Source organism: Otolemur garnettii, unplaced genomic scaffold (assembly GCF_000181295.1).
Source record: "Otolemur garnettii isolate 467f Iridium unplaced genomic scaffold, OtoGar3 scaffold00001, whole genome shotgun sequence".
Lineage (NCBI taxonomy): Eukaryota > Metazoa > Chordata > Mammalia > Primates > Galagidae > Otolemur > Otolemur garnettii.
Window position 1 is genome coordinate 70,953,544 of NW_003852396.1, and position 17,686 is coordinate 70,971,229.

The following is a 17,686-nucleotide window of genomic DNA, read 5'->3' on the forward strand; positions in this document are numbered from 1 at the left end:
AATCCCTGGTGTTTTCCAGATATACAATCATATCATCTGCAAAAAGTGAAAGTTTAATCTCTTCTGACCCTATATGGATACCCTTAATTGCCTTTTCTTCCCTAATTGCGATAGTTAAAACTTCCATTACAATGTTAAGGGTGGATGAGTGGAGGGAGGGTGACTGGAGGGATCACCTCTATAGTTTATCTTTCAAGGGTACAAGTGAATCTTTCTAAAGGTAGAATATAAACATCTAAACACAAATAACTAAGAAAATGACAGTAAGGCTATGTTAACCAGTTTGATGAAAATATTTCAGATTGTGTATGAAAACACCACACTGCACCCCATGATTGCATTAATGCACACAGCTAACATTAATAAAAAAAAAAAAAAGGAAAGAAAGAAAGAAAGAAAGAAAGAAAGAATCACTTGTACCCTTGTAAGATAAACCATAGATGTGATCCTACCAATCACTCTCCCTCCACCCATCCACCCCCCTCCCTCCGCTCCCCCTCCCCATATTCTTAGACTATAATTAGGTTATAGCTTTCATATGAAAGCTATAAATTAGTTTCATAATAGGACTGAGTACGTTGGATACTTTTTCTTCCATTCTTGAGATACTTTGCCAAGAAGAACATTTTCCAGCTCCATCCATGTAAACATGAAGGAGGTAAAGTCTCCATCTTTCTTTAGGGCTGCAGAATATTCCATGGTGTACATACACCACAATTTATTGATCCATTAGTGGGTAGATGGGCACTTGGGTTTCTTCCATGACCTAGCAATTACAAATTGGGCTGCAATAAACATTCTAATACAAATATCTTTGTTGTACTGTGATTTTTGGTCTTCTGGATATGTACCTAATAAAGGAATTATAGGATCAAATGGCAGGTCTATTTTTAGTTCTCTAAGTGTTCTTCAGATGTCTTACCATAAGGAACGTATTAGTTTGCATTCCCACCAGCAGTATAGAAGTGTTCCCTTTTCTTCACATCCACGCCAACACATCTGGTTTTGGGATTTTGTGATATGGGCTAATCTTCCTGGAGTTAGGTGGTATCTCAAAGTAGTTTTGATTTGCATTTCACTGATGATTAAGGATGGTGAGCATTTTTTTATATATCTGTAGGCCATACCCCTATCTTCTTTAGAGAAATTTCTTTTCAAATCCCTTGCCCACCCTGAGATGGGATCACTTGTTCTTTTCTTGCTAATACATTTGAGTTCTCTATGGATTCTGGTTATTAAACCTTTGTCAGAGACATAACCTGCAAATATCTTCTCCCATTCTGAGGGCTGTCTGCTTGCTTTACTTACCGTGGGTTTGGCTGTGCAGAAGCTTTTAAGTTTGATCAGATCCCAATAGTGTATTTTTGATGTTGCTTCAATTGTCCAGGGGGTACTCCTCATAAAATTTTCACCCAGGCCAATTTCTTCAAGTGTTTTCCCTACACTTTCTTCTAGTATTTTTATAGTTTCATGTCTTAAGTTTAAATCTTTAATCCAGTGAGAGTCTATCTTAGTCTATGGTGAAAAGTGTGGGTCCAGTTTCAGTCTCAGTACCATATTCTAAGGCTGTTGATAAGAAGAAGCACAAAAATAAGATGGGGCACTGTGTAGGCTGGGACCAGACAGGAAGAAGGTGACATTAATACTGAGTGGTGACACAGGGCAAACTGGAGTTAGAAAGGGGTTGGAGTGAGGAGTATGATCTAGGCTGAGAGAATGACTTGTGCAAAGCCCTGGAAAGAAGAAAGAGACTAGGACTGCCATGATGCTCTGGTTTAGAGAGTGATGCCAATTAATGCCACTAAACTTAAACTGCCTAGTGAATTGCTAAATGCTTTCATTGCCCATTCCCAAGTTCAGAAAGAATCTCAAGAATGGGCTCAACCTACTGTCAAGTTGAAACAGACTATTCTCTGATACCCACGAAGATTTAGCCCAACTAGGCCATCTTAGCCCATCCTCACCACTTTCTTGCCAGTGTTTACAGCTTCTCTTGCCATTTAGTAAGTCAGTCAACCAGCAAGCCCTTTGCTAAACACCTGCCCCCAAAAGTACTCTACCTTGCTCCCCAGAGGTGAGTGAGGTCAGTATTTTCCACATCACTGAATCCCACCCAGAATCCAGTAAAGTGCTTAGGACATAATGGTACCATAAAGACTAAAAGAAAATAAATTGAGCTGATGGCACAGTTATGGCCTCAACCAAGTCCTCCACATTCCCAGTCCCTCCCAAACTCTCTGCTGCTGCATATCAGGGCACTCCTACCTGATCCTTAGACTCTGCCACTTGGAAATGCCAAAATATCAGCACACAGAGAAGTATAGCTTCTTGGATAAAAGCAGAAGTTTCAAAATCAGAATGATCAGCCAGGCACAGGGTCTCACGCTTGTAATTCTAGCACTTTGGGAGGTTGAGACAGGTAGATTGCTCGAGCTCACAGGTTTGAGAACAGTCTGAGCCAGAGTAAGACCTCATCTCTAAAAATAGCCAGGCATTGTGTTGGGTGCCTATAGTCCCGTTACTTGGGTGGCTGAGGCAAGAGAATCACTTGACCCTAAGAGTTTGAGATTCTGTGAGCTGTGATGCCAAGGCACTCTACCGAGGGCAACAAAGTAAGACTCTGTTTTAAAAAAAAAAATCAGAATAATCTGCCTGACATGGTGGCTTGTGCCTATAATCCTAGTACTCTGGAAGGCCATGACAGGTGGATTGTTTGAGCTCAGGAGTTCAAGACCAGCCTGAGCAAGAGTGAGACTCCATCTCTACTAAAAATAGAAAAATTAGCCAGATGTGGTGGCACATATATGTAGTCCCAGCTACTCGGGAGGCTGAGGTAGGAGGATCGCTTGACCTCAGGAGTTTGATTTTGCTGTAAGCACCACAGCACTCTAGCCTGGGACAACAGAATAAGACTCTGTTTCAAAAAAAACTCATACTAATTTAAGCGGAATTCTCTTACAGTTTTATGATATGTAAAAAGTCACTCAACCTGCAGCACACTCTATTTTTCTTCATCTGTAAAACGAAAATAATAGCAGTCCTTTCACTGGGTTAGTTGAATGAATGTAAGTGGGCCGAATTGAGAGTAGCAAGGAAATAAGACAGACTATATAAGGAAATTATCATATTGCTTGGCATATAAAATGCACTCAATAAATGATAGCTGTAGTAGAATGACAGAGGTGATGTGATAGTGAGGGAGACGATGGTGATGTAGGAGGACTGGTTGTCAGTCTTGTAAGTCATTAGCTTGAGCAGCAACAAGCTCCACCAGCCCAGGCAGCTTCTTCCAGAAGCAGTCCCTGAATAGGACGTGTGTAAGAAATCCTCTGTCCCTGAGACACGGCCCGTGGTCGGACCTCCTCAGGGAGCCCTAGCCTGCGTCACTAGCCTTCACTGCTCTCTCCACCCAAGCCGGCCGGCACAAGGTAGGAACGTGAGGAGGCGGGGCTGGATACCGCGCGGCTGGGCCAATTACGCGGCAGGAGGATCCCAGCCAATGGCAGAGGCGCTCTGGGACCCTGAGGGCGGAGTCATACGGAGGAGCAGCGGCGTCATAGGTCACTGGGCGGGATGTGGGTAGGGCGAGGGGCTCCGACGGGGCGGAGCAGCGGTGGCCTAGCAGTCAGGGAGGCGATGGCGGCGGCTGTGGCGACGACTGCGGCCCAGGGACCGGCAACCAGCGCGGATGGCGCCTCCTCAGTGCACTGGTTCCGCAAAGGACTGCGGCTCCACGACAACCCGGCGTTACTGGCGGCCGTGCGCGGGGCGCGCTGCGTGCGCTGCGTTTACATCCTCGACCCGTGGTTCGCGGCCTCCTCCTCAGTCGGGATCAACCGATGGAGGTAAGGGGGACCCGGGGCGGGGTCGTGGGGCCGAGGGAGTCACCAGGACCTTGGGCCAGGTGGCAAATAACCCGGTCCTTGCATCTCGGCACGGCCGGAAAGCTCCAGCTCGAGGGAAGGGGGGTCGGGGGGCGGAGTGGGCTCTTACGAGGGGAGAAGCCGGGACCGGGGAAGTAATTAGTCATCGTACCAATGCCCTGGGTGGGCCAGAGCTCAGCCTCTGACATAGAGCTTTCGCGCTGTGTGTTATCCCCTTTGAGCTTTACAACATGCTTGTGGGACAGAAATCCTAGTCCCCATTGTATAGATGAGACTCTTGAGCACTGGAGACGCAAAGTTGACTTGCCCAAGGACTTGCAGCCAGTAAGTAGCAGAACGGAACTCCTGGTCCAGGGCTCTTAGGAGCGTACTCAGGGAGGAGAAGAAGGAGTATTCTGTGGTGTGAGAGCAGAAGTCAGTTTCTGGTCACATTCTTCAAGTGAAGAGCCCATTGCTGGCTCTGGAAGGTCATCTCTAAGCCTCTAGTTTGTCTGAATCCACTCTATCACCCATCCTGGCTTCTCTTCACCCAGAATGCCCCCTGCCAGTGAAGATGTCTAAAGACCCTGGCTTGGCATTAGATAAGGTCTTTCTTCTCTCCTATGTCATAGACAAAGACTCCAAGGGCATCTTCAGGTAAAGGCACTTTGTGTCTTAAGCTCTAGAACGGTACTTAAGCCATTTTGGAAAATCCCCTCAGCAGCTATGACTTTGCTAGAAAAATTAAAAAGGAACCATTTTCCTGCTTCCCCGAGATGATTTTAAAGGGCTGTTGAGCCATTATGGATTAGACGTTTATGAACTGATGTGGTAAGGTTAAGGACTGAGAAAGCCATGATATCAAGGGCCCCTCTTTGATAAGTTCCAGGAGATGGAGTCAGCACAGTCATGGGAAAGGATTAACAGATAGGTAGTTGGTGTATTTTCTCTATGACTGGTATTCAAACCAAGGAGTTCTGAGACATCGTGTACCCATCACTTGTTAAAACACCCAGCAGCAGTCACTTGGTTTGTTTGCATTGTTCTGGGGGATGTTTGCTTGTAGCCTTGTTGCACTGATGGGCAGGGTTATTTCCAGGATACCATGGCTCTCAGCACACCATTCTTTCTTCTCCAGGGTGTGTGTCCTGCTAAGAGAGTGAGTGCTCCTAGCCCTGGGCTATTAAATGCCCCTATTTATATGGAGGATACAACTAAAGATAGTCCTGTGGAGAGCCTGCCCACACTGTTTTCAGGCTGCTCTATTGCTCTGTCTCTGCTCCAGTTTCTATAGATAGGAGGTTGGATTTGACAAACATCCTCAAATGACCATCCCCAGTGTGGACATTAAGCCAAGCTTCAGACTTTGCTCCCCTCCTTATGGCAGTATGCCAATTAGAGCAGAGTAAATAGAATCCAGCTACCTGCTTGTTACATTGTCACAAATGAGTTTCTTCTTTTATTGGGTTTTGGCAGACTTTGCATACACTGTCTACTCCTTTGTGGTAGTGGGTATTAAAAATCAACAACAAAATCTCTGTTGCTGATTTAACTCCAGTTGGCTAGAAACTAGGTGTTTATGGATTTTTATGGGACACTCTTTTGTGACTGTGCTTTCAAGTGAGTGAAAGAGAAAAGGAATGTGGCAGCTCTGCTGCCTAAGTCAAATCCTGAAGTCAGAGGCGGTATAGGAATGCAGGTATTGGGTGATTATTTGACGAGTGCCTAATATCTGCCAGGCAGTGTGCTAGGTGCTTCTACAGCAGTAAACAAGTAGATGTGTGTCTGTGCTCCTAAAGCTCCTGGGGCCTACATTTTAGTGGGAGAAGATGAGTAAAGAACTCTAATTTAGTAGAACAAAGTGCTATGGAACACCTAAAATATGGGGGTGAACTAGAGTGGTGATTCTCAGCTGTAGCTACACACTGGAATTACCTAAGGATCTTTAAAAGTTGCCCACCCACCCACCTCCATCCCTCCAATTCTATTTAAATTGTTCTGGATTATGGCCAAGGCATTAAGATTTTTAAAGTTCTCATTGTAGCAAAGCTTGAGAAGCACTAGACTAGGGAACATAGCCTGAGCCAGGCACCCTGGGAAGTGTGTTGCAATGCATTGGTAGGAAGTCTAATTAGTGTTGGCATTCAGAAGAAAGAGGTGAAATAACACAAAACAGATCAAATATGATACCTGCTCCTGGAAACAGACTACCACCTCCACCATTCTCCTTCCTGGATGGATGGATCTTGAACAGAGCTACATTCTGTTTTGTGAACTTGGTTAGACACGGTGGGTTGGGGGTGGGGGGGACCTGGAGCCAGCCATACCTCTGCATAATTATAATGTGTGTAATCTTCCGGTGGCTGTTTCTGGATCCTGGGAGTGGCCTGAGAATTGTGCTACAGCATAAAGTCCTAGCTCTGCAAATGCTTGAGTTGCTGCCTCTGAGAAGCCTACCTAGGAATGGTGGAGACCATCTGCAAGAGGGGGATCAAAATCTGTGATCCTTATTACCTTCCTGCACCTCCTACTCTGACTCCCACACAGGGTTTTGCTGCAGATTAAAATAACCATGAATGGCACTTTCCAAGAGTAAAAGAGGACCCAGAAAGGCAACCAAGAAATGTGTATATTTATTGGCATAGGAGAAGGCTAGCATACTTCCTGCCATGGTGATAGTGGGAGGTGATAGCTATTTGTAGCTATGAGCCTCAGGACTTTTTTTTTTTTCTAAGCACCAATTCACTAAACCCTTTCCCATTTTCCCAGCCCACCTTCCTCAAATTTGCTGCATCTAGAAGGAAGTACTGTAGGAAGAACCAAAACAAAAGATGTGAGCAGCTTCTAGATTTAAAATGGTTGTTCAAAATAGGTCCTTGTAGTTTTTAATTACCTTTCTCTCCCTAGCATGTCTTAGATAGGTGTTGGCAACAGTTCTATTTAAATCATTTTACCCTAACTCTATGCTGCTTCTAGGACAAAAAGAGTTGGTAGAAATAAAATATGTTCTTCCTCAGTCTATTTCTCTCAGAATTAATAAATAAGGTAAATTGGGAACTTCCTAGGGTACCTGGTGAAAGCAAGTATGTCTCTTCCCAAATGCTGAAAGCTAAACACTGTTGGACTGTGGACATAGGTAGTTCTTCCCTGCAATTTGGTCAGCAAGAAAGGGATTGAGACCTATAGTCCACTAGTGGGGAAATTTGATTTTCTCTGAGCTCTTCACGCTGGTACCCAAGTGAGGTACTTTTAGGGTTCTTCTGCCAAGGAAATGTTTCTGTTTTCCCAAAAGAGATGAAAACCTTCTTCATCTTTCTCTTTGAAATTAGGAAAAAGTCAGTTTATTTTATTTATGTATTTAATATTTAAATATTTAAGTATTTCTAAGTGTTGCTTAGATATTTAGATCTGAGTATCTGAATGATGTTTAGAAATAAATTCCTTCCATGGATTATGGGTTTAGGTTATCCCTTTTGATGGGTCTTAAGCTCTCTTAATTACTTAGGAGAAAGTAATTTCTATTAATATCCTGTGTTGCCAATCTGTGCCAGCCAATGGTATTATGGTTAGAAGATAACTTTGGCTTGAAGCAGAAGAACTGATCAAAAGCCATCTGGACCCAAATGAAGCGTTCCCTGTCATCCTCCCTTCCCCCATTAATAACAAATAAATAAAATATGCCTTAACATAGAATCTGCCATCTCTAAGTATAAGAGAAGCACCTTCCCTAAATATAAGTGCTTAACTAAAGGATCTGCCTGTTTTGTTATAAAGGGCAAGCCCCATGGAGTCCCTGAATTACAGAGTCTTCTCTTTATTTTTGGAAATCCCAATTCAGTCTTCTCCAGTTCTGTCTGCCTCTGGCTCCAGACAACTTATGTAATGTAATTCAGTTGCACGTGTTATCTAATCCAGAGGGTGAGCTTTGCTCAAACAGGACCATGTGCTCTGAATTTTGGCCATGTGAGCTCAGCTTGGAGCTGCCAAGGGTGAGGTGCCAGCCTCCAATATCACCACCTCCAATGCCCTGGCCGGTTTCCTTCAGAGTCCCCTCGGTAACATAAAGAGGGCTTGGCCATGTGCAGGGGAGGGCTCTAAGAGACCAGAGAAGGACCAAAGTTCTCTCTGGTGAAAGAATGTATGCACCTGTCCCAGGGATCACTTGCCCAGTAACAGCACTGCTCCATACCTGGAAAGCCTCCAAAGTGGTGCCAAAGTGGTGGTTTCCCTTTCTGGCTGCCCAAACTTGAGATCCTGGGAGCTCTCCTCACATTTCCTGCCTGTAGCCTCCTGTGGGACTGTCCTGGGCCCTTCCTTCCCAGAGGAGCCCTGAAGGGCTTGAGTCTGGAGAGAGCTGGAATTAGCAGAGAAATTGCCAGAGGGCCCAAGAGGAGGCAGAAACCTGGATCTCCAAGAAAGAAAGTTTAATAGAAACAAATTAGAAGTACAGAGAGAAAACCTGTAAACAGAGGCTAGAGATAAAGTTCAATTTTTTTGAGCAGTGTTTTGAAACTTTAATGTCCCCTGGTGATTCAGGGGATTTTGCTAAAATACAGATTCTGATTTTGGATGTATGGATTGGAGCAGCAGACTACTGGCAATTCATGGCCAATTATGGGTTTGTCAAACCACACGCAGAGGAGCAAAGATCTGGCAGCAGCAAAGATCTTGACCTTTGAGTTGAGCTGTTATGCTTCCTAAAGGCTGAGCCCTGAGCAATGTAGCTTCAAGTGCTCAGGCTGTTTGTGAGAAGCAGTGGAGCCTGGTAGTTAAAAATGAACATACTGAGTCAGACAAATTCCCTGGGTTTGAATTCTGGCCACTTATTAGGTATATGATGTTGGACAGGTTACTTAATCTCTCTTTATGCCTCAGTTTCCTCCTCCATAAAATGTGAATAATACTTCATGGAGCTGTTTCAATTACTGGGTTCAGAGTTGGGCCTTCTGCTTTCTGCCTCAGCTATAGGCATCTGTTATCAAAGAAGGAAAGCGCTCTCATAGAATTGTCTGTACCTTAGAGATGCCACGAGGAATCTCCTTTTAGTAAATGAAGTCTAAAAATGAAGTTCTGTAGAAGGCAGTTTGTTATATGTTCTGGAACCTGGATTTCATGCACATTTCAGCCTTACTTATTGCTTCAATTCAAAGCCCTGTGCAATCTGGTGGACTGTAAAGGAAGAGGCCCAAAAGTACGTGACAGGAATATTCCTGGATGCTGCAGATGGAGGACACTCTGTCCTGGAGTTGTGGAATTTAAAATGCTGTGGTGATCTCTTGTCCTTCTACCTGGCAGGGTCCAGGATTGAGGTGGCTTGAGGCTATTATATGGCTCTCTCATACTTTTCCTTCTGGGAGAATGGTGCGGCCTGGGGGAGGCCTGCAAGTGTGTCACTCATCACTCATTTGTCACTCCACTCCCTCATTACTCATCAGCTCCTTGGTCCTTTTCTGAGGGTGTCAGTTTTTCAGAAACAGAAATTCACAGAGGTGGAACTCTTAGTTGGCATAAAGCGGCATTCAACCTGTCAGAGTCACCTATTCCACACACTCTTTAGCTAATGTGATGTTCTGACCCAACCCCACGGTTCAGCCTGTGCTGGAGTGTGGGTCTGTGGCATTGGCCATGGGAGTATGTCAAGTTGTGTGTCTGTCAGAGGCAGAGGTGGAGGCTGATTCTGGGAATAGTTAATGCTTCTGAGAGCCTTCATAGTCAGGGAATGTGACATGCCACAGAGGAGGCACAGGGTTTCCCTGTGCTCAAAATAAAATCTGGTGATTTCTGTTGTTCACAGAGATGAAGGATGCTGGGGAAGGGTGGGTGATGCCAAGGGATAGATAGCAGGTGCTTCAAAGGAGTCTGTGACATATGCAGGCCGACCTGTCAGGGCTTGGTTCCTGAGGAGGAAGATAAGAATGTGAGTGGATCACGTGCACAGCCAGTCCCCAAGTTACAAACATCCAACTGGCATGTGACTCACGCTTACAAACAGAGGCTATTACAGTTAAGAAGTAAATGTACCTGGGGGGTGCCTGTGGCTCAGTGAGTAGGGTGCTGACCCCAGTTACCAAGGGTGGCCCCCGCCAAACCTGGTTCAAACCTGGCCCCAGCCGAACTACAACAAAAAAATAGCCGGGCATTGTGGTGGGCACCTGTAGATCCAGCTACTTGGGAGGCTGAGGCAAGAGAATCGCCTAAGCCCAGGAGTTGGAGGTTGCTGTGAGCTGTATGACACCACGGCACTCTACTGAGGGCAATAAGGTGAGACTCTGTCTCTTAAAAAAAAAAAAAGTAAATATACATTTTCTAACTTACATACAAATTCAACTTGAGAACAAACATACAGAACCTACCTCATTTGTAATCCGTGTACTGCCTGTAGGCAGGTTGGCATTGGAGAAAAGAATTCCAGATTCATGAAGTCGTATAGAACCTCAGCCCCTGGAGCAGTGTCACCGTGCCACTAAAAGTCCTCAGAAATGAGGCATAGAGAAGAAAACATGGGCTTCAGAGTCTGACCAACCTAGGTTCCTATCTCAGCTTTGTCATATAACAACCATGATCTTAGGCAAATTAATTAACCTCTTGGTGTCTGTTTCCTCATCTATGAAATGAAAATAGTACTATTTCCTTTAAAATGTTTTGAGAGAATTAAATGAGAAAATGCACTTTAAAAGCAGATTCATAATCACATTGATAACCTTTGTCACCTCTGTGGAGAGAAGAAGGGGAGAACGCTTTTTACTGTGTACCCTTTTGTCACTTGGATTTGAACTACCTAGTGAAAATGTTAATTTAACTTAAAAATAAAACATGAAAGACACTCAGCAGGTGTTCCTTTCCCTTTCCCCTGGTGATCCAGTTCACCTGCTGGTTCTTGTGTATCAGCAGTTTCCAACCCCAACCTCAACACCTGCCCCCGAAAGCAAGTGAGGATCTCTAACATGAAGTACCTTCTAAGGCTTTCTTCTTGGGATGAGAACCTGCTTATCAGAGCGCTGGAGAGTGAGCCACCTGCCAAACCTCTGGGGGTCGGGCCATGGCAGCAGAAATACTTGCAGTCCGAAGCATGAAGGCAGAAAGGCAAAGAGTTTGTTTAACCAGAATAAGTAGGATTTTCCAGGCTGTGGCAGTCTTGTTCCTCTGCTGATAGGACCATAATGCTTCCCACTGTAGAGTCAGAATCACGCCTTGTTTTTTCAGGTGCTCTCATTTGATTATCAAAAAAACATCATGCTTGGCAGATATTTGCATCCAGCCCTAGAGGTTGACAGTGAGTGAGTGGCTTGCTTCTGATCACTTAGAAACTCACCACTAAGAACAGCTTGCATTTATCCCAAGATTTCTATGTGTCGGGTACCGTGCTAAATGTTTTTCATGCATTGATTTTGTTTTCTTAGCAATTCTGTGAGATTGTACATCAACTCTATACACAAATGAAAAACAGGTTACAGAGGTTAAGTTACTGCCTAAAGTCACACAGCTATTATTAATAGCAAGTGGCAAGGCCAGGGTTTCAACCAAGGCAGCACTGATCCATTACCATTTCATGCCTAGGCTAGAACCCAAGCCTCTCTAGTTCTAGTGCTCATAGTGCTACTTACTTGGCATAAGCAGTGAGTCAGTTTCTCCTTGCTTTATTGGGAAAGAGAGCTATGCTGTTTATGCTGTCACTAACAAGGCCTGTGTGGACTCTGCAGGTTCCTACTTCAGTCTTTGGAAGATCTGGACACAAGTTTAAGAAAACTGAACTCCCGCCTGTTTGTGGTCCGGGGACAGCCAGCTGATGTGTTCCCAAGGCTTTTCAAGGTAAATATGAAGGCCCCAGAGAAGAGAGTGAGATTCTGCCCTCCTAGAGTTTCTCCACAGATTGAATGATATTCTGACTGAGGGAATGGAAACATCAGGGCTGTTCTGCCCATTTCTAGAGAAATTGGGAGCAAAGGCAGCCAGTCAGTTTGCCCTTGCAATGGAAACTGTGTTAAAGAAAAAATTCTGTGAAACCTTTGTCATGCTGGAAAGTTCCCATCTCAGTCCAGACATAGAATGTAGTAAGTCATTCCGCCCCGGATGCCACTGGCTTCCTTAGATGTTTCTTGGCTCAAACTATCAAGATTTATTAGGACTGTTCGATGCCAAGACTTCGAGGGTGGGGTTTCATGTCTAGCAAGGGGCGTTTCCCATCTTGCTTTGCTCTGCTTATTGGGAAAAAAGTCAGCCTTTCTAAGAGAGCATTCCTGTTTCTTCTGGGGCAAATGATTGGTAAAATTTTTCATTCAGGACCCACATAAGTTTCTGTTTGCAATATCAGGGGGCCAGTCCAGTTCCCCACAACCCTTTTAAAAAGCATATTTAAAGTCAAATAGAGGCAAAAGTCTTCATGAACAAGGGCTCTAGGACAAACTCCCTTCACCCTTGGCAGCATGCAAGTGTGTCTGTGCCCCTTTCCACCCCAATTCTGAAACCGGAGGAAAAGTCTCAGGTTGAGGCAGACAGCTTAGTAAATATGTCATCATTCAGCTCTCCTCACCACACCCCCACATACATAATTGCACACGCACATACAAATCACACAATGCTAGTAATTGCTGGCATTGACGGAGGGCTGCCTATGAGTCAAGCACTGTTCCAAAGCTTGTTTACATTAACTCACTTATTCCACACAGCAGCCCTGAGAGGTGACTGCTGCTATCCCAATTTTGCAGGTGAAGAAACAATCATTTGCCTGTGGCCTTGAAGATATTAAGTGTTGGTCTTAGATTCTCTGATTCCAGAGCTGTGTCCTTAACCACCATACTGAATTACATATAAATGTATTTGCCCGTCTCATCTGCATTGCTCCTTCTCTTCCCCACCCCCACCCTGCAGCTCTGAGGTCAGCCCAGTTATAGCCCAGAGATACCGACAGGTCATCCATTCAGTCCTTCATTGTTAATGCTGAGCTTCTGCTAGGTACTAGGCCTCCCACTAGGTCCTAGGGTAATAATGATGAAAGAGACAGCATGGTGACTGTTCTAAGAGTTTGCACCAACAGGGGAAAGAGGCAAGTAATGGTAATCTTCGTTGAATATAACAAATGCTATTATGGGAAAAAGAACAATATGTAGGAGGACCATATTGAAGGAAGAGGTCAAGGAAGGCTTCTTGGAGAAGGTGTCATTTAACAGTACTATTATTACTGTTCTCAGGGTTACTTGACTATTTAATGTGATCTGTATGAGGCACTAAGCATAGCATCTAGCTTATAGTAAGGGCTCAATAAATACAATATTTAGTTGCAATTGTCTTCAAATTGGCCCTGCTAAGGACCCACTTCCTAGGCTGGGCTAAGTCAGGACCCAGACCAGCTTGTGCATGGCTAGGACATTTGCCCCTGGGGTTCAGAGCTTTAAAGGACCATGACTAGAGGCTTTGATTAGAACGTGTTTTTCATCTTGCTAGTTGCCTGATCTAGGGCTTTCTGTGAGTTGTCTATACAGCCTTTCACTGTGCCAACTTGCTAGAGCATCTTGAACTTCCTATCAGAAATAACTAAAGATGTAAAAAAGAATTCCCCTATTTTCAACATGCAGCCCCTCTGGTCATTTTTCTCTGACGTCTGGACTAAGGATCTTTCCTCCTTCCCTGGCTCTCTGAGAGCTGGAGCCTATTAGTTCTGTTTGCTACTGGCCTCCAGAGTGTTGCTGTGGAAACCATTAAGACACTTCACATAGCACAAGTCTGCCAAGAAAACTAGGCCACAAGTCTGCAGGGCTGTGAGGAGCTCTGAGAAAAGCTTGTTGAACAAGCAAGAGGCAGTCCCTTCCCCCACTATCTCCACCAGTGAGTCAGTGCCTGTTTCTGGGCCTGGGGGTCCCCTGGGAGCGTAGTATTTATAGCCTCCTGCTGCATTCTCCTACCTCAAGGACACAGCAAATGCACAAGGCCACCCACCTCTCTCCTGATGCCACTGCTGTCATGCTATTGGCCTCACCTCACCGGCCTGCCCTCCTCAAAATTCCTGAGCCTCAGATTGATTGTTTGCTTTCCAGTTCAAATCACTGTCCATCTAAATTGACTGTATTCCCTCCCGGGAAGAAGTGCCTCGCTTCTCTATCCTCCCCAAACACAGTGTTGAGCATAACAGATTCTCTCCCCACAGGAATGGGGGGTGACCCGCTTAACTTTTGAGTATGACTCTGAACCCTTTGGGAAAGAACGGGATGCAGCCATCATGAAGATGGCCAAGGAGGCTGGTGTGGAGGTGGTGACCGAGAACTCTCATACCCTCTATGACCTGGACAGGTAAGACGTGGGTCCCAGGGGTCAGGTTGCCCTTGGGAAATTTATTGATTTGGGCCCCTGCAGGGCGGAACTCACAATTGCAAACTCACTTGTTTGCAATATCAGGGGGCCAATCTACTTCCCCACAACCCTTTGAGGTTCCACTATAGGACCACTTGGCTCATGAGGGATGGCATTTTCTAGAAGCTGGAGGAGAATGGGCTGGAGTTAGGCCCTGGAAAATAGATCACAAAGGGTTTTACCTAATTTGGTAAAAGGTAAGAGCCTTATTAGGCCCAAGGCATGCACGCAGTAAGACTCCCCACTTAGGATCTCCACAGATCTGTTCCTAATGTGCTCTAGTCCCATCTGTGCCTCATGCTCCCATTTCCATCCTGCTCCTCTACAGCTGCCCTTTGATCTTAGTAGACCCTATCTGTTACCCCTCCAACAGACCTCTATTCTCATGGGCCCAGTTTCTGTACCTGAAACCAGTTCCTGGGCTCCTATAGCTATCTGGGTTTCCAGGCCATGCATTTTGGTGTTGCTCAGGGGGCTCCAGAGAACTCTGCAGGGAGCTGATAATGACAGAGGTGCCTCCTCCCCTGGTGACAGGCCTCTCTTTCCAGAGTCTAAGAGAAAACCCTCTTCTCCGCTTCCCTGCTGGAGTTTTCACCTTCCTGCTTTGCTGCTGCGGCTGCTACCAAGCCAGCAGCCACTACTCCCCACCCCAACTCCCCAGCCCAGTTGCCAGGAAGCTGGGTCACACAGCTGTGCACGTGAGCCCAGCCCTCAGGAGAAGGCTGGGTGTGGAGTTCCTCCTCCTGCCACGTGCCAGAGGAGGGGGAGGTACTGCAGAGGCAGCAGCCAATCTTCTATCTCCACTAGTAGGGAGAGAGCAAGAGAGAACAAACTAAGAAATGAACTCACCCAGCCAGCTGGGTCTTGCATAAGCTGCTTCTTGGCCAACAAGAGCCTGGCTGGGATAGTATGGAGCCAGGAATCTGTCTCCATACCCTCCCAATTTGTGCTCATATAAACAGCTTCAGTTCTCTTCTTTACCTTCTTATATATCTTTCCTGGGGGCATGAGTGCAGTTACATTCCCCTGCTCATGAAAATACTTTGTAAACTGCAAGGTACTCTTTAAGTATTAGTTCTTGCCAGCACTCTAGCCACAGTCTCTGATTTAGGGAGGATAGGCTGTCCTCCATCTCTCTATTCTAATAAATGGAGACTAAGAAGGGGATGATTTTCCAAGACAGGAACATGTTTGTGGCTCTTATCAAAGAACGTCTTCCAAGGCCCTCACTGGGGGAGAGACCTATGGGATTTCCCATGGCTTGGAGAGATAGGCCAAGTGCTAAGAAGGCTAGTGGGGGATTAGAGAGATATGGTCAGTCTCTGTCTTTAGGCAGCATCCTGTAGGCACCCGGGAACCTGGAATTAAGTTCCCACTTTGTTTGCTCCATTACCTGAGGCACCTGCTCGAGCTCTCTGGGCTTCTGTTTTCCTCTCAGTAAAATGGAGATGTGGCCTCCTTTGCTCTTTCCTTTCCACTCAGGAGTGGGACCTGTGACTAGATAAGGAAAGCCACCCACAAAACCTTTAGAGTCTGGGCTCCTTTTTCCAGTGTTTTGGGCAGGGACCCAAAACAAGGGGCCTTGTTAGTGACATTGGCTGTCCTTTGGGCTCCCCAGGATCATTGAGTTGAATGGACAGAAGCCACCCCTGACTTACAAGCGCTTTCAGGCCATCATTAGCCGCATGGAGCTGCCCAAGAAGCCAGTGGGCTCAGTGACCAGCCAGCAAATGGAGAGCTGCAGGGCTGAGATCCAGGAGAACCACGACGAGACCTATGGTGTACCCTCCCTGGAGGAGCTGGGTGTGTACTTCCTGCCCAAAGCCTCTAAAGCTGCTGTTTTCTTTTCTGTTTTGTTTTGTTTTATTCAGACAGAGTCTTAGTATGTCGCCCTCAGTAGAGTGCCATGGCATCACAGCTCACAGAAACCTCAAACTCTAGGGCTTAAGCAATTCTCTTGCCTCAGCCTCCCAAGTAGCTGGGACTATAGGCGCCCACCACAATGCCCGGCTATTTTTTTGTTACTTTTGTAGTTGTTGCTGTTTAGTCGGCCCAGGCCAGGTTTGAACCCACCAGCGCTGGTATATGTGGCTGGTGCCCTAACCACTGAGCTACGGACACCAAGCCACTGCTGTTTTCTTTTGTGTGAAGAAATTTACTGATGTTTGTTCTTCCTTGCCAAAGTAATGCATGTTATTCTGGAATGGTTAGAAAATACAGGAAGACAAAGATAGAAATAACCATCATGGCTGGGTGCAGTGGCTCATGCCTGTAATCCCAGCACTCTGGGAGGCCAAGGTGGGTAGATTCAGGAGTTCAGGAGTTTAAGACCAGCCTGAGCTAGAGCAAGGCCCCATCTCTACTAAACAAATAGAAATAACTAGCTGGGCATTGTGGTGGGCACTTGTAGTCCCAGCTACACAGGAGGCTGAAGTGGGAGAATCACTTGAACCCAGAAATTTGAAGTTGCTGTGAGCTGACACCATGGCCCTATACCCAGGGTGATGGAGTGACACTGTCGCACCACCCAGAGATAACCACTATTAATTTTGTTTTGTTTTTTGTTTTTTTGAGACAGAGTCTCAAGCTATCACCCTGGATAGAGTGCAAAGGCATTATAGCTCATAGCAACCTCCAATTCTTGGTCTCAAGCGATCCTCTTGCCTCAGTTTTTCTATTTTTAGTAGAGATGGGGTGTCGCTTTTGCTCAGGCTGGTCCACCTGTGAGCTCAGGCAGTCCACCCCCCTTGGCCTCCCAGAGTGCTAGGATTACAAGCGTGAGTCACCACGCCCGGCCTCACTATTAATTTTGGATATGCCCTTCCCATCTTTTCTCTGTTCATACTCATGTATGTAACCTACTGTTTCTCATCTCTTTTTCCATTTTTGTACTTGCCTCTCTCAGACAACATAAGCGCTATTTGGTGCAGGTAACAGTGGGCTTCTCGATATCCAGACAACTAGTGATGCTTCTGTTGAAAGGAAGTTCTCTCAGACCCTCAGGTTACTAACTACACCTCTTTCCCCTCTCCCCCTTCCTTCCTTCCACACTTCATCTTTTTTTTTTTTTTGAGACAGAGCCTCAAGCTGTCCCCCTGGGTAGAGTGCCGTGGCATTACAGCTCACAGCAACCTCCAACTCCTGGGCTCAAGCGAGTCTCCTGCCTCCACCTCCCAAGTAGCTGGGACCACAGGCGCCCACCACAACACCCGGCTATTTTTTGGTTGCAGCCGTCATTGTTGTTTTGGCGGGTCCGGGCTGGGGATTCGAACCCGCCACCTTAGGTGTACGTGGCTGGCGCCTTAGCCAGTTGAGCTATAGGCGCCGAGCCTCATCTTTTTTTTTTTTTTAGAGACAGAGTCTCACTTTGTTGCCCTCTGTAGAGTGCTGTGATGTCACAGCTCACCACAACCTCCAGCTCTTGGGCTTAGGTGATTCTCTTGCCTCAGCCTCCCTAGTAGCTGGGACTACAGGCTCCC

General features: G+C 46.0%; 1 protein-coding gene across 1 annotated transcript in view; it reads left to right on the plus strand.

Annotated features, from left to right (window-relative positions):
- The first annotated feature begins 3,503 nt into the window (after positions 1-3,503).
- Positions 3,504-17,686, plus strand: part of CRY2 (cryptochrome circadian regulator 2) — a 38,746-nt gene continuing 24,563 nt past the window's right edge. Inside the window, exons 1-4 of the mRNA XM_003781259.3 lie at positions 3,504-3,845; positions 11,564-11,672; positions 14,005-14,147; positions 15,826-16,010. Coding sequence (XP_003781307.1) covers positions 3,574-3,845; positions 11,564-11,672; positions 14,005-14,147; positions 15,826-16,010 — 709 coding nt within the window. The 5' untranslated portion in view covers positions 3,504-3,573. The remainder of the gene's footprint in view (positions 3,846-11,563; positions 11,673-14,004; positions 14,148-15,825; positions 16,011-17,686) is intronic.